Here is a 21911-nt window from a genome sequence, read left to right on the forward strand (position 1 = left end):
AGGAGGGGGTTGGGGAACAGATAATGCGGTTAGTTCAACCGTTTTTTTCTCCCGATTTGTTTAGTTTTGTATTTGATGGCGGGTGTGGAAAAACAGAGACACAATTTTTATGGTTTTTTATTAGATATGGTGGGGGAGGGAGGGCTGGCCCATTAGAAAACTCATGCTTTATATACTAGACTAGAGATATAGAGGTTACATATTAGATTTTGAGTTACATGCATATAAATTTGGTGGTTTCCGTATCAAGGGTACAGTGTAGAGTAAAATGCCATTAACATTCTGATTATGCAATAATCTGAATTTTGCGGTCTTTTTTTAGACAAAAGGATGCTACACATATTTCACTCGTATTACCATTGCTTTAAAATTATGTGGAACTAGGTAGAGTTGTTAATCATCATGCTTGCGGTATGCAAGAATAATTCTGTTTTGTATCATGATCAGGGTTCACAAAACAGTTTGGGTGGAACCAAAACCTGGCTGGTTTAGTTTCCCCCCGTATAACCGGTTGATTCCCAGCTCCAAAACCAATCTGGTTTCAATTTTCAGTTTGAGCTTTATTCGGATTTGAAGTTTCAAACAGATGCTATAAATATTTCTAAGCACTTTTGCATTACGCGTGGTACCTGGTGTCATGACCAGGATTTGCAAAACCGTTTGTTGGAACACCAACTCTGGGGTTTAAATCCTTTCTCCTGCCTCTCAAAAAAAAAAAAAAATCCTTTCTCCTCAAAAACGTGAAGTGCTATCTCCAGATTACCACAGCTGCAGTGCATTCTGCAGCGGCTCGTCAGGATCAAAGCGTATGATCTCACCACCCATGCCTGGAGATCCACCACGCGACATCCGCATTGTCAATTCGTCGAACACAAGGTCGGCGTCCCATGCCCACGCGACGGGGAAAGGGGAGCTGAGCAGCGCCGCGGCACGCGCCGGCTCTAGGGTGTGGAAACCGAGGCGCGGCGAAGGCATGGAGCGGCATGCGCTGGCACACTGGGCTCAGCCGCGCGTATGCGTATCATTCTGGAGCCGCAAGCCAGCAACCATTATAAAAGGGGAACTGGGGCGACGCCACCGCGAGCGAGTACCCAACCAATTCAAAACTAGAGAGCCGTAGCCGCTGATTCCAGAGACAGCTCAGCGCTCGTCTTATCGGCGTAACAAACCAGGCAACCAACCGCCCGTGGCCATGGCGACGGCGTCGTGGGCGGACCTCCCTGCCGGCCTCATCCTTCGCCTCGTCCCCCGCTTCCGTTGCCTCGCCGACCGCGTCCACATGTCCTGCCTCAACAGGCACTGGCGCGCCGTCGTGAAGAATGACGAGCAGGTGAAGCCCCGGCCGCCACCGCCGCATCAGCTGCCGTGGCTCCTGCTCCCCTCCACCACCGACCCCTTCTTCTACACCACGATCGGCGGCAAGAGATACACCCTCCCCAAGCTCCCGCCCGACGTCCGCGCCGCGCGCTTCTGCGGCTCTTTCGACGGCGGTTGGCTCGCGCTCGCGCTCAGCCAGCCGCCTCACGCCCACGCGCTCTACAACCTCAACTCCGGGGTCCGCATCGACCTCCCCCGCGTGAACCAGGAAGGGCACCCTGTGACGGTGAGCGTTGCCACCTTCTCGGCCACGCCATCGCTCCCCCCTCCCGAGGCATACCTCATCTGCGCCATCATTGAGGACACCAAGCCCTGCGTCGCGTTCTGGCAGTATCGGATGGAGCACTGGCTTATCGCTGGATCTCCAGTCGGGGGCACAGGGGAGGAGCTGCAGGACGTCATCTACTACAACGGCGGCTTCCATGTCGTCACCTCGCGCGAGCGCGTGGTGGTGTACGTGCCAGAACTCGACCAGGGCGGCAAGCTCTTGCACGTGAACCCGACGTTCTACGACATCCAGCAACGCCGGCATTACAAGCGCGATCTGGAGAGTCTCCGTGAGGGACAGAACAGGATGGATCACTACCTCATGGAGTCCCGCGGCGAGTTGCTGATGGCTGTGAGGTTACTGAGGTACATGCACATCAGAGACGACACGAAGATTTTCCGGGTCTTCAGGCTCAACGCCGAGGAGCCGGCTGCCGACGACCATCTTCCTCGCGCTTCCTGGGGGGAGTTTCGGTTTCATCTCGATGGCCGGATGCTGTTCGTGGGGCACGGGTGCTCCAGGTCCTTCGATGTCGCCGATTTCCATGGTTTTGCGGATTCCAGGGTCTACTTCTTCGACGATCGCTTCGCCACCGCGGAGCCGGTGATGGGTGAGATCCGGTACCATCTTACCGACATGGGCAGGTACTCCATGGACCGCATCATCGTCGAGGTGTGGCCTCCGGAGGATGATGAGGACCAGCGGCTCCCAGAAGCGTCGGACCGCGCTCCTCCCATCTGGTGGCTCCATTGATGATGCGTATTTGCACAAGGCAGCGTACGCTTTTCTCTCCCTCCTGACGTGATTGTGCTGAGATACATTGTCGATACATTGTCACTTGTCAGTTTGATGCAGTGTGATGCTGAAAGCAGTAGATAGTAGATACTGCTTGGGAATGATACTCACATGCTTGAGTCAGTTCAGTTCAGAGTTCTGAAACTGAAGCAAATTGGCTGAACATGTTGCCAGAAATTTTCTATGTTTGATTTCTGCTAGTACTTTTTGTTAGATCTCATACTCTCGAGTCAGGTTGGTTAGTGATGCTATTGGTAGTGGGGAATGGGGATAGCACTTTGACACTGCAGTGACTTGCTGTGGGGAATGGGGATAGTACATTTTTTCATATGCCCTTAGGTACTTTGTCAAATACAGAATTTTCATCAGACACTCTGATCTGATTCAAAATCCAAAGTTGTCGTTGTTTGTGAAAAATAGGTTTCAGGCACATCATGGACTTCAAATTTCTATCGATAATTCAGTGAAATTGTTTCATTGTTTGTGGTTGTGTGATATATTGGTCACTTTACTATTCATCCGTCTGAATAGTTTTCTGTTGAAAAAAAATATTCTCCTTATGATGAGCACAAATTGGATGTGTGTGTGTGTGATACAGTCAGCAGAGTGGATGAAGGGTGGATTACCAGCTATTTATTTTGCAATTTTTAGTTGTCTGGACTCCAAATTGGTTTGAAGGAGACCTAATTGGACTTCTTTCTATCTGATTTTAGCTTGTTTATTCGAGCTCTTATTGATGCTTATGAACAGTGCCACATGCTTCAGTTGATTCGAACTATGACCATGCAACCAGTTTGATTCTCAAGCTTGAGCAGTGCTAAGTATTTGTTGTTTTATATAGCAAATATATACAAGTTTTGTTGGAGGTGGAGATTAAATTTTCTGCTCTTGTACAGGAAATATGATCATATTTCATGGTTTTCGTGAAAGATCAAGGGCATAGTTGAGACTTGAGATTAAGATGTTGTCACATACTACGTATATAAAATTCAGATAATTCAAAATATGTAGAGCCAAAATGCAGCCTCATAAGCATTGTCTTTATTTTCGAGAACGTGTAATGCACGTAATATGAAGAAGCTCAGATGCATTGTCTTAGGAAAAGTTTGTAGGAACAGAGTTAGTGCGAGACCCTTTGGGGGGGGGGGACCTGGTTGGGTCAGTTTGAACAATCCGGTTTAGAAATTGAAATATCTCAATTTGAGCATCTTTTATTTAAGATTAGAAATAGGCACTTTAAATAACCATAAGCAATTTGCAATACGCCGGTATCGGCCGGTTTTCTGAAATCTGCTAGCAACACTGTTACTTAGATATCTATATCTATTTTTTTTACCAAATGGTATACTCTAAATCCAAATCAGATTTCGACACCTATATCGGATTCTGAGTTGTATTTCGCAGATCCATTTTCTTTACCAAATTGGATACCGAATTCGAGTCAAATTCTGACAACAGTGTGTGTCTAAGATAACAATGGTTAGCGAGCCATGAATTCAGTTTAATTTTGTCCTCAGTTTACCCACAGAACACAGAATTTTTAACTACGGAAAAGAAAAACTTGGCTGACCTCTTCCCCTGTCAAGAAGATAAACACAGGTGCTCTCCTCTGCTCTCAGTCATCGCGCCTCCCTTCCCTTCCCTCGTCTCCTCACGAGGCCGGCGACTCCGTACTTTTTTTCCCGGTCTCCTCCGCCTCCGCCTCCCAATCCGGCAAGGCAATCAACCCCCACATCAGCCTGACCGCCTCTCCTTGCCCTGACCGCGCGAGGGAAAACAAAGTCTGAGTCCGCACGTTTCTCCCGCCCTCGCAATGTTGGGCCTCGCGGTCGAGCAGGACGCCATCTCGCTGGCGCGCAGCGTCGCCCGCGCCCTCAACCGCCGCGTCTCCGACCTCGTCGCATTGCTCTTCCACCACAAGGTGAAATCGGTTTCATCCCCCGATCCCCACGCGCGACCCCTAACCATAACTGATTGCTCCGTCTGCCTACCAGAGCGCCGGGTCCCTCGGCGCCGTCGCCGGCTTCGCCATCGCCGTCGTGTTCCGTGGAAGTTCCTTCGGTCCTCCCCGGGGCGCCCCCGCCGGCCTGCTCCCAAGCGACCCCCGGAGGCCACCGCAGCGACCGATTCGACCGCTCTGGATGCGGTCGAGCCCGTCCGTGACGCGGGCAAGGTAGGTCTTCTTTGTGTGATGATTCGGTGGTATTGTTTGATGTGTGAGGATCGATTTGTGACAAGAAGTTTGTGTTTGACAGCTGATAACGCGGCAAATTGTGGCGAAGCGACTGAGCGGGCGTAGAAAGGTACTGTATATCCCCCTCCCTCTCCACCTACTCGTGTATCCTCTATGTGCTTAGGGTTGTGTTCAGATGTGTATGTGCTTGCAACTTGGTGGTGTTACAGAATTAAGTACACTTGGACTGTAAGGATCCAAGGGATTGATATTGCGATATCTTTCTCAGATTTAGTCATTGTTGAAACAGGAAGAAGGCTGTACATTTTAAGCAATATATTTGTTTGGTGATGTGGCGAGGACGTAATGGGGATATTGGTGTTGTGCTTTCTGGTTCTGTAGATGAACCATCTTCGTAGTGAAAACGGTTCAAGGAATTTACCATAAGAAACTGGAGAATAGAATGAGTAGACAAGAATGCTATAGTGACATAATTTGATACACTTGATTCTAACTTCTTAAACATTGGCAATGTTTCGAACAAATAAAATCTGTATATTCCTCACAAAATTCACTTAATTTCATATGTGCTGGCTGTGCAGGTTACCTGCCAGCTGTTTGGTGTTGTTTTTGAGGAGAAAACTCCCGAGGAACTTCAGGTGCGATTAGCAATGCTGGTCAAGTATATATGTATCTCTCCTATAACTGCAGCTAAACTTTCTGCTATCTGTCCTTGATGCAGTACATGCCACAATTAGACCCTCGGTAGTAGAGCTACTATTGGAAATGTCCAAATGTTGTGATTTCTATCTGATGGAGACTGTACTTGATGATAAGAGCAAGGTATGAATCACTTCGTGCACCCTTATTTTCTTGCAGTTTTGTCATGGAATTTTTTATAGCAATATGCTTTATTTGTAGTTTTGGAATATGACTGAGTAATTGATAACCATAGGAGAACGCTCTCATGGCCCTGGAGAGTGCTGGACTTTTCAGGACTGGTGGCTTGATGGAAGAGAAGGTGATGAGTTCAAATTAAATCTGTCGATTCATTATAGTTCATTTGTTTTCTTGCTCTTATCATAGAACTTGAATGATCTTTTTCCCTGGAGTCGCTGTTGAAATCAGATATCTATTGTCCATATAATAAATAGCATATTAAAATATCATATTATAAGATGGCTGATAGTTGGTACATGCACATTTATAGTTCTAGTGGCACTCACATATTAGTTCGGCACATCGTACAGAATATTCACCTAAGTTTTGGTTAACAAAAGAATAGTTTCCCTTGTCTGTAGTTACCAGATGTGACTACCTGTTAATGTTTTAACAGTTTGAGGTGTTTTACTTTTATCTATTTCTGTCACCTGCATCACCTTTCAGTTAAAAAAATGTGTATGTTTGCAGGTGCTCTTTTGCAGCACTGAAGTTGGCCGAACTTCGTTTGTACGACAGTTGGAGGCAGAATTTCATATTGATACGAGCCTCGACATATTTTCTCAACTATCTGTATGTTATCCTGTATCTTTGTTTTTCCTTGGGGCAGGATTTCTTTTAATTTTCATGTTTTACATGGTGCTGTGTTTTTCTTTGCTATCAGCGGTTCATCCGATGGCAACTATTTATTTCCTCGATGGAAGGACAGCTTGCAGCCAATGTATTAAATTCTCCAAGTCTTGAGCAGTTCTTTTCGTGAAGGCGGAACACAAACAAAGGGATCATACCCTGAATGTGCTGATTTTAGCAGCACACCATTTCAAGCTCTTTGGTGTCATGCAACTTCATGACACCAGTTTGCTAGTAGAACCTTCAAACATACAATCAGGCGGGCATCCACTGGTGCTCAACTGCTCGTGTTGCCGCTAGTGGTGCCTGTTCTTTCAATTGGCGCATAGTTGTGTGTGTTGTAGATAATGAGAACGGTAAGATACATCCTTGCAGTTCATGGTCATGTTCGGATATTGTAAAATGAATAATACGTGATTCTTTTTCTTTGCTATATATTATCACCACCATATTAGTTTCTTGAGTTTCGGTGTCCAACGTGTGCACGTTATAGAAGTTACTGTAGACCATGATGTTATTTGGAGTGTGGGGAAGATTCATGCTGGAATTGAGCTGGAGTTGATTCGTTTTCTGTGAAACTTGTGTCAAGTCGTGTAAGTTCCTGTGTTCTTGGTGGGGGTGTACTTTACTTGATGGAACTGTCATGGCAAGGCGAGGAAATTGCTCTGTGATGTGCGTCGATTTGGCAATTTGTTTTGCGGGTATCCCGTGTTCCATCGTTATGGAAGGACTCAGGAGCTGGCTAATGCTGACCGATTGCGTATGTGACCACGACCATTGTTCCGACAAACTACCAGCCAGCCTACCGCAAGCTCCGATTCATGAGTCAGGACTCCAATGATCTGCGGCTGCCAGGATCCGATCTTACATAAGCCTGGCCAGCTTTATGATGCTATCACTAATCATTGGTTGGGCTGTTTGGTATAGTTTATTGTTGGTTTCTGTTTTTTATAGGCTATAAGTTGAAATAAACATGTTTATTTATTACTAGTTTTCGAAAAGTTAAAAAGAAAATTTATAATGAAACGTATAAAAGCTGATAAACTGATTGTGAATGATTTTTAAAAAAAATAGTGTATTGAGAACTTAAAAATTTCTTATAAAATCAATAACTTTTAATATAAACCATAATCAGCTTTCAGCAAAAACTGTTTTTCAAAAAAACTCATAAATTCCAGTTGTATCAAACATGGCCATCCAAATTCTTAATCCAAGGGTCACTGTATCTATTATGTTACGAATCAATGATCAATACCAGCAACTGTTTTTGAGAGTAGCTCATCTCCTTTCGCATGTCTTCCGAACAGGCATGAATCTATCTGTTCATCCGGTATAAAATCATGATTCAATATAATAAAATATAACGATCTTATTTCTCGAGTTCATTTCTATGTCTACTATGTTCTTTACAGTCAGTCTACAATACATTCCATTCCATGGACCGTGCCTACAAGACCGATTGCCGCGCAGTCTGGTTAGAAAACGGTGACACGTAGACACCGACCTCAGGACGCCCGTCCTATCCTTCCCTGACCTTTCCGGCCTTGCCTTGGCCTTTCCCCAAAAGCGCGCCTCCACGAAGCGATCCTTCGTTGCTGGCTTCGCTTCGCATAATCGAGGAGTGCACGAAGGAACCGCGCGAAATCCGCGGCATCTCAGCGTCGGCCTCTTCGCCGCCTTCCCATCGACCCGTCCCACCTGATCAGATCCTATCAGTCTCCGCCTCTCCGGTCCCGATCGCGCCGCGCATGGCCGAGGGCGACGCGCCCGCCTCCGCCGCCGCGGCGGTGGCAACGGCGTCGCCGGCGCCGCCTGAGACTCCGTCGACGCAGAAGCGGAGGCAGCGGGGGCTGGTGTCCCGGGTGTGGAAGGGCATCTTCGGCGGCCGCGAGGACGTGGAGAAGCTGCTGCACGCGCTGTCTAAAGAGGAGGAGGCCGCGCGCGCCCGCCTCCGTCGCCGCGCCCGCGCCTCCCGCAAGTCCGCGCACAACGTCCTCGCCCTCGCCGCCGCGCTTGAGGTGATTCGCTTCATTTCGTTTGAATTGTTCGTAGCAAATATCTGCCGTTCAATTTCCCGTAATTCTGTACAGTAGAGGAATGGGAATTCGCTTTTCTTAGGATAATACGAATCCGATGGTAATGGCCGAATCAGGGGTCGTTTGGTCAGATGAGCCGCCTGTCGACCCATCGTTTTACAGTGCTCTGCAATCTGCATCGTTGCATAATCTTCCGTCATTTCATCAGACGGGCTTTGATGCATTGCCTCAGTTCCACAGATAGGAATTAGGACTGATATCGAATGGAATTGCGTCGAAATGAGTTCATGAGTGCTACTCGCGGATTTAGGATAGGGATGAATTTTGTTTTGACATGGTTTTGTGTTGTTCCCTATTTGGAACAGGTTGTTGCAGTTGGATATGCCATCATGACTACCAGATCACCGGACCTCAGCTGGCAGATGAGGGCAGTCCGGGTGCTGCCCATGTTCCTGGTTCCTGCTCTAGCTGCTCTCATTTATTTAACTATTAGAAGCCTCACAAAAATGCGTAAGTGCACGCCCATCTTCATTGGCATTTTTGTGCACGCAGTTTCCAATATCGAACATGAGAACATATGATTAGGCTTTAGCTATGAATTCTAGTGATTGAAGTTGAGCAAAGCAAGATGGTAGAATGTGCTGTTAACATTTTCCCGGTTGGTTTTTCAAGGCGTTATATTTGAGCAGTGAGCACATATCGAATTCATTGCCTAGGTTATTTGTCCTCAATAGATTGCTTCAGCTAACAGCAAAAGTTGTCACGTGGGCATTAGCATGAGCTGTGACTAGAGTAAATTGCTTTCAGCCAGTACTGTTAATCCTTCATGTCTTATTAGCAATTGCCTACTCTATCTACAGTTGACAACAGAGACCAACATACTCTTGAAAAACTTCGAGCTGAAAGGCAGGCCAAGATTGATGAGTTGAAGGAGAGAACAAATTACTACACTACTCAGCAACTTATACAGGTGGATTTAATGCCCTATTTTGTTCTCCATTTATCTCTACATGCAATTGACTCTTCATATTGTTGAACCAGAGATACGATCTTGACCCTGCTGCGAAGGCTGCAGCTGCAACTGTTTTGGCATGTAAGTTGGGTGTGGATTCTGGACTGAGAGTCTTTTTGGGAGATGAATCAAGCAGGGATGCAACACTCGGTAAAAGTAATGATACTAATCTTGGACAAACTACTGGGATGAGGCAAAGAAAACCAGCACACTTAAGCAATGGCACTGGAAGGACCCATTCCCCCGAGCCATTAGATGGCTCAGATGTGTATGATGGTAATGAAGAAGGCCTTGGTACTCCAAAGCAGAGGACTGTTGAGCACTTCAGAGGTCCAGCAGGTAATGATGGAGGATGGCTTGCACGAGTGGCTGCTCTGCTTGTAGGGGAGGATCCAACGCAGTGCTACGCGCTAATATGTGGCAACTGCCATATGCATAATGGTAGGGGACCGATAACTGTCTATTTATGTCGACTAACTTCTATTAGTTCTCTGTTAACCAGTTGAACTCTGCCAGGTCTTGCAAGGAAAGAGGACTTTGCATTCATCACATACTACTGTCCCCACTGTAATGCCCTCAATGGATCCCGGCAACATGAGGGCCATGACATGGTATCTAATTCTGGCAAGGAGAGTCCTAGTTCTCGTTCTGATGGTAGCATTGGCCACGTCGATGCAAGCCTTGCAAGCTCAGGTGTTGTAAGTCCTGTCGCAAGCAATTTACCAGCTGCAGCTGTTGAAGAACTCCCTGAAGAAGATTCTGGGGACAAGGCAAGTAGTGATCAACCTGCCAATTAAACTCTTCGTTTTGCTGTAGAGTATGTATTTGTGAAGTATTGCATCTGTAACATGGATTTGTGTCGAGGTGATCGATTTTTTGTACGACGTAGTATATGGAGTAAGTACCATGTTGTGTGCATTATTGGTGTGCAGCACCTGGTAGCTTGGGTAGTTTCATCGTGCCTTAGCCCCCAGAGTACCAGCACAACGCCCGTTTGCTGGCATCTTGTCAAGTTGATGGCCCCAATTGTTGATGGGATGTTCATTTCTTTCTTCATTGTTTATGGAGTGCATCATATTGAGAAGCGTTGGACATTATCCTTTTTTTTCATTGATGCATCAACTAACAACGTTCAGCTTTGCTCCTCTATTATTTGTGTGGGCACCCATTGAAGTTTGGAATATGTTTCCGACGACTAATATTCTTGTTAGATTGTAAAAAACTAAGACTCCAAGGTATACATACAAGCGGGTCCGATAATTTGCTGGCAACTTGGGCAAAGTTTGCTGTATGGTTGCTAGAAGGATGATCCAGGTAGAATTTGGAGGCAAATGCCAAATAGGCTCCTATTGTGAATGTTCAGCAAAAGCGTCTTCTGAACTGAAAAAAAGAAAAACTGACGAACTACGGGGCGAATGCCACAGGTGAAGGCAAACTTCTCGCTGGTATGGCTTTTAACCAGCTGGTGTGGGTTCCAAGTGTCCAAAATGTCAGCAACGGTGATCGCTCTTTGAATATGGACCGATGGCTATTGTACATGATGGAAACAATGCAGTGCACTTCCTGAAAAATTATATTCATGAATAATCAGAGAAACAAAACATGGAACGCCTCCAGCCGTCCAATATTTACAGTCACTTGCGGAGTCCCGGATCAAGTGTGGTACTCTGCTCTATTAGCTGAATACTGGGTACAACAGGGACAGCTGCAAATACCTCGCGGCTCGCATCACAACCGCACACTTCCTCAAAATGCTTCATGAACAAGGGGCAGGCAGGCGGGTCGGAAACAATCATCACTGGAAAACACTCTCTTGGAAGCACGGTGACTAATCCTGGCGCTCAGTCAGTATAGCAACATGCAAGCATTCCTTGCAGCACGTCTACAGAATTGGGGAAGCTCCGGCATTTGGTCTTCTCATTTGCTTCAGTTTATGGTACATCAGCTCCGGGGCTCTTGTTTCGTATGAGAGGTGCGTGTTGTGCCATATGATGCAACCTTCAGGATAAAACAATGTAGTTTAGACATAGTTGTTAGCATCTAATGCAAACATCATCCCCATCTCCTATTACTAACGGGTTGTGTGCTCTCACCATTCTGTTCAGTTGAAGAAGTGAAGTTAGCTGGTTTTCATTTACAGGTACTGGTAACGGAGGCATCTGACCCATGATACCAGGCGTCTCGCTCATTCTGTAACATAATAAGGAAAGAAAATTGCAAGTAAAAATAACATCAGTAGCGTGAGGTATAATACCTCTTAAGGCCTCAACCTATGCTAACTTTCTAAATCTACTACAGAATATTCTGGGTAGACTTCAACCTAAGCATTAGCGGTATGTTGCACATGAAAATAAAAGCCAAAGCATGAGAAAAAGTATGGAAAACAAAAAGAATGTCATAATTACTTTGCTTTACCTGCTTAAAATAGTTTTGATATTGTTGCTCGTGCGAAGAAAGAGATCTGTGTTCTGCTCTGCCTGCAAGAAATTCAGGCATGAAAACTGAAATTATGCAAGGGGTCACTACACATCACGTTTTTTAAAACGCATGAAAGCTACTATTAGCCTTAGCCAAGCCAATGAGAGCGACAGGTTCCAACATATACTAAACGCTTGCCCCTATCAAGTTTGCGACAGCAGAGGATTTACTTCATATGGTGCCTCTGTTATTGATGTTATTGATGCAATAAATGTCCAGCCCAACATTTCAAGGAATAATTACGTCATACTTCTCGTTGTCCAAAGATACAAAAATCATCAAAGTTCTCCAAGAAACCAAATGAAACCTTAAAGGTGATAGAATTTTGAGTGATTTAGTCTTACAGACAGTGCACACATAAGCAAAAGGGCACGTCTATAGCTTATTCGGTTTCATCCCAGATCCAACTAGTACTACTGCTCCAGTTAGGATATTATCCATTTTGGTGGAGCTATGAACAAAGTCATAACAGCATTTTTAGTAGGTAAGTAACTGTATAACTAACAGCCACAATTGGATTCAGATATTTGACAGGCACCATATACTCTGTGGTGGACACTCAGAGACTACTAGACTAGAAAAGTGGTAAGTTTAGAACACAAACATGAGAGGCATATAAAAGTACAGACCTTGAATGTTTCAATATTTGCAGCAATCTGGTTAAGCAATTGAATATTTTCCTCCAGGAGATGCTGGGTTGCACTGTCGACAACAGGAGCTGCTTCAGAATGCAACCAAACGAGCGTTATAAGAAGAAATAAGGTCAACATGAGATAGACATGTGAAGTTACATGAGGAAAGTACACTTTTTAATTACTATTATTATACTTTTTCAGAATGAACATAAATGAACCTTGATGGAAGAAACAAGATCTTTATGAGATAGATGTCAGCAATTACATGAGGAAAGTCCACTTTTTTATTACTATTATAGGAGTTCCTCAAAATGAATACAATTGAGTTTTGATAGAAGAACAAGACCTACATGCCATATTGTGCACGGTAATATTAGTAAACCCCAAAATGTCCTATTGCATCATCTTCCCTGAAGATTGCCCTGAAGCCCAATGAATAACAGAAGGACAGTAACAAAAGGAAGGTAAGCGGGTGTGTAGAATGTTGCAGACTCTTTGCCTCTTTCTATGACATGTGAGTAAACCTTTCATAGCTATAGTTCTACCCAACTACATGATCTTCAATACAGAAACTCACTTCCTCATTGAGTTGTGGATGCCAAACATCAGATGGCATTATAAGCTTGCCACCAAGAAATAATAGTAAACCCAACCATTGCCATCTGCCAGTGTATTTCCCCGATAACAAGTTCCAGAGATGTACACTCACTCACTAAGGGCATAATCCTAAGGTAAAGAATGTTTAGGATATAAAGATTGCTGCTTGCTTGTGTTTTGTCCTGCTTCCTTCTCATGTTTGTATTGGGATTTAAGAAATGCAGGTAAGGACGATGATTTTATGCAGGATCAAGAACATAAGCAAATGAAGCATGTTTTGTAATCTTGGAATCATCAACTTCTACTCAAATTACAATAAGAATCTTTGAAGGGAATTGTCAAGTCAACAAGTGGAAAATTCAATGTTAGCTCCACAGAACTGGCATGTAAACCATGTCTGACTCTCTGTCACTCTATTAAGAAACTTGTACAGAGTAATCCAGTGAAGCCAACTGGTTTCCGATAGTTGGCTCCATTCACAATCTAATGAAATTACATGACAATTTGTTACGAAACAGTGAGTCAAACCGTAGATTTGGTAGATGGAGTGGAGATGATACTAAGAACAACTGAACAAAAATAAGAGAATATAAGTATGGATGGGGGCTAACCTTCTTTAGGAACCTGACAATGTTGATTTGGATGTTGCATTGATATTGAGAAAGGTGGTACGCTGTTTGTAGGTGCCATGTGAAAATTAGCCAACGGGGCAGATGCAACTATTTTGTCCTGGATTGGCTGTCAAAAAATACTAGACAAGTCAAAAGCTACGCCAACCAAGAGAGACAGTGCTTTAAATGGTCTATTCATAAATTGAAAACTACCTTCATGTCTCTTATCTTTTTCCCTGTATAAAATCCATCAGGTTTCTTCCTTCTGTCTTTACCCTGTAATAATTGAAACATGTCAGCAGACCACAGTAGCTTATTTCCTTGTGCTGCTTATACTAACATAAATAACAAAAGAAACCTGCTGGCGAAGCAATGTCAGAAAGAAAACTATGCATGCAGTAAACCCTAAAAAAAACAAGACTAGATATCATCATGTTTGTTCCCAGATTGCAAACATTATGAATACTGCATTTCTTATACAAAAAAGAGACATAAAATTAGTCAGGAAAAAACCGTTAGTATGTCCTTAAAAGTAATATCGAGTTCCCTTGTTACGAATCAGATTTTTTAGGCACAATATCTAAGAACAGAGTAGTAGATTAGCAGGTAGTAAGTGTCAACTATCAAAATCACTCCCACGAGGAATCAAATGAGGCAGTACAACAAAAGGAAAATAAACTTATGAAAAGCTAAAACACCCCACCGAAAGGCAAAGAGATGGTGGTGAGGGCAGGGTGTTCAAATGTTCAGTGCACGTCTCATTAAAATTTTGCAAATTAGAATCTGTTCTCAAATGGAGTGTAGAATAAGGTCAGCAATAACATATATTGTAATTGGAATCAAACAGTATCTGGAAGAAATATCAAAACATTTGAAATAAGTGACTTAACTGTAGCCCACCAGCACCGCAATGCAACATCCCTGATGGTCCTGTTGGGCAGCATAGCCGCTATCTTGATGTACTTCATGATATTAGGTTCACGAGCATATCTGCCAATGCCAAAGAAGAAAGAAGAGCATTAGCGGCTGAATGGAAATGAAGAGTTTCCCAGATAACATTTACAAACCGTCTGGCAGCATTTGACACAAATTAGTCAGCTAGATTTTTTGTGAGCTGATTGGTAACGCAAAGATGTAGTCATAAAGTACTCAAATATGGCTATCACGAGGTGCTCATGGTTAAAATGAAGTGCGGTTCTACAGTATCATGTACAACGACAAAGGCGATGTAGAGAAAGTTCATTTGATGCTGCTTAAAACTGAAGATGAAAGAAATAAAAGATGTTGTAATATCATTAGAAGATAATGTAATAATGTTATAGAAAACGAATTTTAAGTATCCGTTAGAGATAACCTAAGCACGAGCCCTGGCGCACTAGCACGTACAGGCAAAGGCAATTAAGGAAGCAAAATGGGAATCAATTTACCTCACAATCCCTTCCTTCAGTATACCCATCTCCCGGTCACTCCAATCCGAAGGCGAACCAGTGACAAACTTATACTTGGGCGCCCCCGTGCCACGTAACACATCCCCCGACAAGCTCCTTGACGGGCCAACCCCCGAGGCGTTGCCGATGACGCCGGTGTTTGGGGAGAGGAACAAGCCGGCGTTGCTACTGGTTCCACTCACACTCCTGGGGGCCATGACCATACCGTCGGTAGCGCCGCCGCCGATGCCTATGCCGCTGTTGGATTGAAAGGAGAGCATGTGGTGGTTGTACATCGAGGCGGTGATCCCCTGGTGAAACCCCATGCTGGAATCAGCTGCCATCACGCCCAAAGCAGATGAAAAATTCCCGATCTAGTCGCCCATAAACACGCCACAAATCCTCCAGGAATTGGAGGCTCTCAAATTTGGATCAACCTGCACAAATCGAAAAAACAAAAAAACCACGCAACTGAGCGAAACAAGCTTTTCAGCAGCCGAGAAGCTCCCCGAACCCCAGCACGAGCACCGAGGAAACTCCGCCTCGGGAGCCGTGCACAGGCCTACTCAACACCCGCAGAAGCCTCGCATTTCCGACCCCCGAGGAGAACCCGATCGAAGCCCTGGGCGGCGAGCAGTAGACGCCGCCCCCACCTCACCACAACCAAGCCATCCCCAACCACCGCAACGAAGTCGCCCAAATCCACACGAACACCCGCGGAACCCGACCGACTCACCTGCCTGAGCCGCCTCCAGCGACGCAATGGTGTGCAGAGCTAGCTGGCGCGGCGCCGCAACCACCAGCGCCTCACCTCACCTCACCTCACGAGGCGGCGGCGAAAATCCGCCTCCTCCCCCGAAGCAGCAGCTGCAAATCCAATTCGAATTCGAGCTCCTCCCACCACTCGCTCGCTCGCAGATTGGGTGATTCACAAGGTGCGAATCAAGCGAGATGCTCTCGCCGCAGCCTAAATAGATCAGCTCAGCTCAGCTCACGCGAACCCGGAGAATAAAACTACCCTTTTTCTACGGCCCGTTTGATCTAAACTAATATAATCGAGTCGGGTTTTGGTTCTTAAAAGAGCCTACCGCTACGCTAGACTTCATCGCGCGCGTGCCTTTCTTTTATAGGGACCGACGGACGGCTTAACCAGGTTAGCGCTTTTATTTATATATATATACAGCGGTAATATTAAGTATATATATATATATCCAGATTAGTATTTTATATATATATTAAGTATATATATTAAGTTATGAAAACGTGTACTGTATATGTTATGGAAATGGTGTTTCCGACCTAATATGTCAGAAGCGATATCATAATCTGATTTGAGATAGTATATATAAAAAGAAGTAGAAGACTATTCACTGATTTTTTTTTATCCGTAACAAGTAACTAAGAAATGAAAACTATAGAACAAGAGTGGATAAAAAATTATAAATTATTTAAAATTTAGTGATTTTTATATGAGAGAAAGAAAAAAAATTGGCGCGGGAATCTAAGCCTGTTTTATACCCTAAAGATTTTAGGGGGCGTCATTTGGCGGGCAAAGTGTCGGCCTACGAGACACGCTAGGCAGGACGATGCACACATCCTGGCCGTCGAAACGTGGACGGTGGAGATGTCGTGATGCGATGGATCGGACGGTGAGGGTGGGTTCGAGCCGGGCGGGATGGACCGCCTCGGCGCGTGGGCCTAAGGGAATCTCGAATCTGGCTGGTCCTTGATGGAATGGAATCACGAGCAGTAACACTGTAGAAATGGGAACGTGTACCAGCTCCCTCTTGAAAAGGTTTTGATAACGCTCATTGACAGGTGGGACCACGTTAAAGTTGTACGAGAGTGGTCCAGGTTGTCAGAATGTCAGTTACAGAGATCTTGGAAGAGGAACATTTGTACTCGCATTGGAGACTATTGCTTTTTTTTTCGGGAATGGCAAAAATAAATAAAAAACTCCAAAAGGCAGCCCCTCTCGTTGGTGGGCGCCGCAGCTGAAGTTTTCCTTGTACCCAGGACTAGGGGCTTAGGATGGTTTTTGTGCTCCTTTAAAAAGAACAAAATGTTTCGTCCTAAAAAAGGTGCATGGCATATTTGAATTTAATATGAATTATATCAACAAGTCATCATGTGTGAATAAAAGGTGGTTGTTTTGTGATATTTGTATGTTCACAATATACACAGCCTTCGAGTGATATGTTTATTCTTACCTTAATCACAAGTTGGCTTCAAAAGCAAAAATGGATGTGTATTTTTTTTAATCGCGTAGTTATTTGGTGGCATTGTGTAATATGATAAAAGTAAAATACGATGAAATGTTTTTGATGTGCATTCATCCATGTGATATAATAATTTATCTAACCATTGAGACTAGCAATAGACTTTTCCCGGAATCTTTGCAACTCCAGTACATAAAGCCAAAAGCACTTTTGGATACAATATATGCCTTCAAATTAGGAATCCTGGGACCATAGACCAGTGGCAACTTGAAACAAAATATTGAGCATAGAGAAAACCTACTATTTCAATCCCAATATATAGTTGTACATGGTCATGTATCTTTGATGAATGTTATCAGTCGTAATCTAAAGATAAAAATATGGAGGTACCGAAAAAAGTATAAGTAGGTTACCTAGTTCCAGACTTGAGTTTCTTACTCCACATAATCATTGAACACCATGTCAACCAATCGTGTATATAAAATAAATGGTCGTTTGCACCTCATAATCTATATTCGCATCCCCTTGTTTGATTGTTTCAGCGCAACGCACCAGTAGGACTTCTACATGTGTTTGCTATATACCTCTCTCATATAGATCGACACGTTTTCAAATCGTTTTAACCAAACCATTGTATAATATAAGGCATAGTTTTTGCTTCGTCAACTAAATAATTTCCAATTACAGCTGTTATGTCATAGACAATACTACTGTGTGTTTTCAAATTAAAAATTTGCACAAGTCGATGTCTACACATTTTATAAACAAAACCTAGGCGGTTTCTTATTTTGCTTTGTTAAAATGCTCACGAGCTAGGTCTTTGCTTGTATTGACGACGAGGGATGCCATGTAGCGTACTCTCTAAGCAAGAGAAGCCAAAAACTAAAGAAAAAAATTACAAAAGAAAAGGGTGATGAGCTGATGGCCAAAGCCAAGCACTGAGTGCGACCCCAAAAAAAAAAAATCCCCCTCTAGGGAACACCGCACGCACGCCAACCCCACCACTGTAGTTTTGGAAGGGCGAAAGAAAATAATGAGAAGGGAAAAAAATGCAGCCATGCAAGTATGACTGCAATCTGCATTTCCCAAACCTTGTGGAAAAAGAACCAAATCCTACCACTCTATCCACCAAAGTTGAGCATCCAATTTTTTCTCATGCATCTTCCTTTTCACATCCAATATATATTAGTATTTTGATGTTTTTGTCATCGACTGTATTAGAAAGATATATGTGTAGATTTGTTACATTATACTAGTTTATCGGTTTATATTCATAATTTATCTATAAATTAATTAAATCTAAAAATGTTTTTTAATCCGTCGCCAACGTCCATGCTGCAACTTGTTCCTTGCATTGATCGCATGCAGCTGAAGCAACTTGGACGGCAGCTTCGACGGACAGTCCCAGTCGGCTATACGTGTCGCCGTGTCAGTTGTCGTCTTGGATTAGTTGGGCTCCTTACCAGTACTCATGGCAGGTGATATGGATTGTACTATTGTACTAACACAGGTGGCCTCTATCTAACCTAGCTACCATTGCATATTTTGTGGCATATAAACACTACACATTAACATTGAGTAGAAACTTTAACATTATTTTTATTTGTGATTATTCAGTTGTAAGTTGACTTACCTTGTTTAGCCTGTCAGGTTTTTTATTCATCAGATCATTTTCAAATCAAATGTTCCACTGACCACCGTACAATCTATATGTCAACGGCGGATAATGTTGGTAGTCTCAAGAAAAAGAAAAAAGTAGGAAAACCATGAATAGGCTTTTGTTGTTACTATGGATAATGGATGATATTTTCACGCTTCGCACCTACACCACTTTATGATACGTAAACACAAAAAAGGATGTTGCAATAAATAGTACTCGCAATAGTATTCTGCACTGGTGTTATGTTGTCGTTAGTAATGTAAGTAGATCCCTAAATAAAAAATTCTAATCACTTCTTAGTTTATTTTTCTTTACCTTGGTTAGATGGTAGTGAATCTTTAATATATATAAATTTTGAGTTTTGAATGGATCCAAAGAAAAAATATAAAACTTGCATCATGTGGTCGTTTCACCGGCTACCCGTGCGACAGTCACAAAGGCACAAGACAAGCGAGCTGCAACAACACGACATGACTCATCAGCACAGACAGGTGCCGTTGCCTCTTGATCTTCTGCTGCTTTTGTGGTTGAAACCATCGCGTGTGATCTCCTATACGTACAACCAGCCGGTCACAACATTCGACAGCACCCGTCACCAAAAGCTCTTTTTCCATGGCACATCACTGAAAGTTAAAAGACATACACGCACAGAACAAGAGGAATACTTTTGCTTGTGTGGTGCAGAGAGTAAAACCGTGGCTGGCTTCGCTGTGAAAACGACCCCTTTCTCCTGCTAGTGGCCTCAAGCATCTTTCTCCCGGTTACAATTTCTCCTAGCAACCCCTTAGAAAATGGAAAATGATATACTTACCTAAATTATATCTTACTAACCGTGTACTAATGCCTTTGCCGTGAACGTGGGATGAGGTGCATTAACAGTTAGTTATGTTGTAAAATCACGTTTCCAACGGTTAGAACATGATCTTTTATAAGACCAGATTCTATAAAATTTACTTATTAGATATACGAAGATACACTTTTTTTATTATTTCAGCATAATGATCTATATAATATCTCTTTAAAATTGATAACCTGATTTCTGATAAAATAAATTAAAAGTTGATAAGCTAGTTAAGAGTTATTTTTCTGATAAGTTGTGTGTTGAGAGTTTAAAAATTAAGTACCTAAGCTAATAGTTTTTCTCAAAAACCATAAACAACTTTTCAGAAAAACAAATTTTCAATAAAAATCTATAAATTTCTGTTGTACCGAACATGGCATAATAGTCCAAGTTTCGGTAAAAACCCATAGGTATTCTTGAGGGATACGGTTTCAGAAAGTTAGTTAGCATAAACACGTCGATCTGCGTTCTCCTCTTGAGTCGTGAGTCCTTGGTAAACGTTTCGTGACATTTTTTTTATGCATTTCGTGACAAACTTGTTCGTACGCATACCAGTGATCTTAAAAAACAGTAAAAGAATTGAACCACCAGTATCGACTGATGGTCTAAAGAAAGGACTACCAACTGATAGTACAAAGTGTACAATATACTAGTAGCAACAGCAAGCAAACAAAATCCAAGGCAACAAAACAACACAGGACATTGCAATCGCCTGCTAGATTTCGACTGGAAGGAGTTAGTTACCAATTAGCAGCCGCTAGTTTTTTATCTTACGAGTCCCCACACAGTGACAGTGATATACTCTTATACTATTATGTTACATGTATACCTACTCTTAATTTTTTATCAAGTTAATTAGATCAAACATGCATGTTTCAGCCAATGCTTGGTGTCGAGTATGGATAAGTTCGTACGGGGTAATATGAATACATACATGGTCAGGACAAGGTGGTCTGAAGTCACGGGCGAAACTATGTTGATTTAGGATGGTGCATGGACACTAGAGTAAAGAAATTCTTCATTAGTAATTGCTTATATCGATCATATAAAGTTATATATATTGTTAGATATATAGTTAAATGATATTAGAATCATTTCGGCTTGAGCTTTGCACTGCCCGGAGTGGGGCTAAAAAAAGAATCGTCCAAGTTAGAAAAGCAGTGATTGGACTGGTGAGAACTACAGTACATTTTTTGGGGGGAAAACTGCAAAACCCCCCCCCCCCCCCAAAAGTCACTTAGATTTTGACTTCCCCCAAGTTGTTTTGTTGAAAAAAAACCCCCAAAAATTTGACTTTGTTGCAAAAAACCCCCCTAAAAATTCAAAAAACTAAAAAAATCATAAAAAATTCTAAAAAAACTAGAGACAATTCTAATACCTCCTGTGAAATGTTTTTTCAAAAATAATATCATTTGCATCATATTTCATGGAGAGGAAGTTTGGGAAAAAAAGAAAAATGTGCAGCTCATTTATTAACTCATGTTATTTTAACTTTGTCATGTCTACCATTATTTATATTACATAAATAATTGTTTAAGTAAACTAATAAAAGTGGTTTCACTAATTTTGGGGGTGTTATGGATTAGTTATGAATTAATCTATCTGCAACACATTTACTCAATCATGCACGTTACAATAACTATTTCAAGATTTCATGTATTTTTACAAGATAGAGGATCATGTAAGAAGACTAAAAAATTTTGTTTCATGATTTTTGGATTAGTAAATAATTAACTATGCATTTAACACGAATTAATAAATAAGTTGCACGTTTTTCTTTTTTTTTCAAACTTACTCTCCATGAAATATGATGCAAAGGATATTATTTTTGAAAACAAATTTCACAAAAGGTCTTATAATTGTCTCTAGTTTTTTTTAGAATTTTTTGTGATTTTTTTAATTTTTTTTGAATTTTTGGGGGTGTTTTTGCAACAAAATCAAACCTTTGGGGTTTTTTTTTGCAACAAAACAACTTTTGGGGGGGAGTCAAAATCCAAGTGACTTTTGGGGGGGTTTGCATTTATCCCTTATTTGGGGGATGGTAGAAGTTTTGCCTTAATTATTAAGATGGACTGGTGACTACATGAAGGCCTTGTGCTTTCAACAAGAGGCTAATTGAGAAATAAACATGCATCTTTATTTCCCCTAAAGCAACAGAGCAGCGCGGCATTATACTCCATAAATAGTGGTACCTGTTCTTTTAATTTTTTTAG

The 21911-nt window shown here is 42.7% G+C and overlaps 3 protein-coding genes and 1 pseudogene across 4 annotated transcripts; 3 read left to right on the forward strand and 1 right to left on the reverse strand.

The window, feature by feature from the left end:
- The first annotated feature begins 958 nt into the window (after positions 1–958).
- Positions 959–3568, forward strand: LOC133925227 (uncharacterized). Its single transcript, XM_062371124.1, has one exon. It carries the CDS (start codon positions 1193–1195, stop codon positions 2396–2398), a length of 1206 nt encoding a protein of 401 aa, XP_062227108.1. The 5' UTR covers positions 959–1192; the 3' UTR covers positions 2399–3568.
- Positions 3569–3589: 21 nt separating this feature from the next.
- Positions 3590–6645, forward strand: LOC133925228 (peroxisome biogenesis protein 22-like; annotated as a pseudogene).
- Positions 6646–7699: 1054 nt separating this feature from the next.
- LOC133925229 (uncharacterized protein At2g24330-like) lies at positions 7700–10327 on the forward strand. The gene is made up of 5 exons (XM_062371125.1): positions 7700–8200; positions 8584–8728; positions 9079–9188; positions 9260–9671; positions 9747–10327. Exons 1-5 carry the CDS (start codon positions 7931–7933, stop codon positions 10025–10027), a joined length of 1218 nt encoding a protein of 405 aa, XP_062227109.1. The 5' UTR covers positions 7700–7930; the 3' UTR covers positions 10028–10327.
- Positions 10328–10770: 443 nt separating this feature from the next.
- LOC133925230 (uncharacterized) lies at positions 10771–16080 on the reverse strand. Of its 2 annotated transcripts, none has more exons than XM_062371126.1 (9): positions 15715–16080; positions 14979–15415; positions 14442–14541; positions 13765–13827; positions 13552–13678; positions 12338–12429; positions 11646–11707; positions 11324–11420; positions 10771–11228 (listed from the first exon to the last, which is right to left on the reverse strand). In XM_062371126.1, the coding sequence occupies exons 2-9, from the start codon at positions 15320–15322 to the stop codon at positions 11172–11174; spliced, it is 942 nt and encodes a 313-aa protein (XP_062227110.1). In that variant the 5' UTR covers positions 15323–15415; positions 15715–16080; the 3' UTR covers positions 10771–11171. The 2 variants fall into 2 exon arrangements, with proteins under 2 accessions (XP_062227110.1, XP_062227111.1); XM_062371127.1 differs by having other exon boundaries at positions 12338–12426; positions 15715–16079.
- Positions 16081–21911: the final 5831 nt, after the last annotated feature.

This window comes from Phragmites australis, chromosome 7 (genome assembly GCF_958298935.1).
Source record: "Phragmites australis chromosome 7, lpPhrAust1.1, whole genome shotgun sequence".
NCBI classification, from domain to species: Eukaryota; Viridiplantae; Streptophyta; class Magnoliopsida; order Poales; family Poaceae; genus Phragmites; species Phragmites australis.

Coding starts and splice junctions, on each gene's coding strand:
- LOC133925227 (XM_062371124.1), top strand. CDS start 1,193: ATGGCGACGGCGTCGTGGGCGGACCTCCCTGCCGGCCTCATCCTTCGC.
- LOC133925229 (XM_062371125.1), top strand. CDS start 7,931: ATGGCCGAGGGCGACGCGCCCGCCTCCGCCGCCGCGGCGGTGGCAACG. Junction 8,729..9,078: donor TAGAAGCCTCACAAAAATGC/GTAAGTGCACGC, acceptor CTCTATCTACAG/TTGACAACAGAGACCAACAT. Junction 9,672..9,746: donor CAACTGCCATATGCATAATG/GTAGGGGACCGA, acceptor GAACTCTGCCAG/GTCTTGCAAGGAAAGAGGAC.
- LOC133925230 (XM_062371126.1), bottom strand. CDS start 15,322: ATGGCAGCTGATTCCAGCATGGGGTTTCACCAGGGGATCACCGCCTCG. Junction 14,542..14,978: donor CTGAAGGAAGGGATTGTGAG/GTAAATTGATTC, acceptor TGGCATTGGCAG/ATATGCTCGTGAACCTAATA. Junction 13,679..13,764: donor AAAAGATAAGAGACATGAAG/GTAGTTTTCAAT, acceptor ATTTTTTGACAG/CCAATCCAGGACAAAATAGT.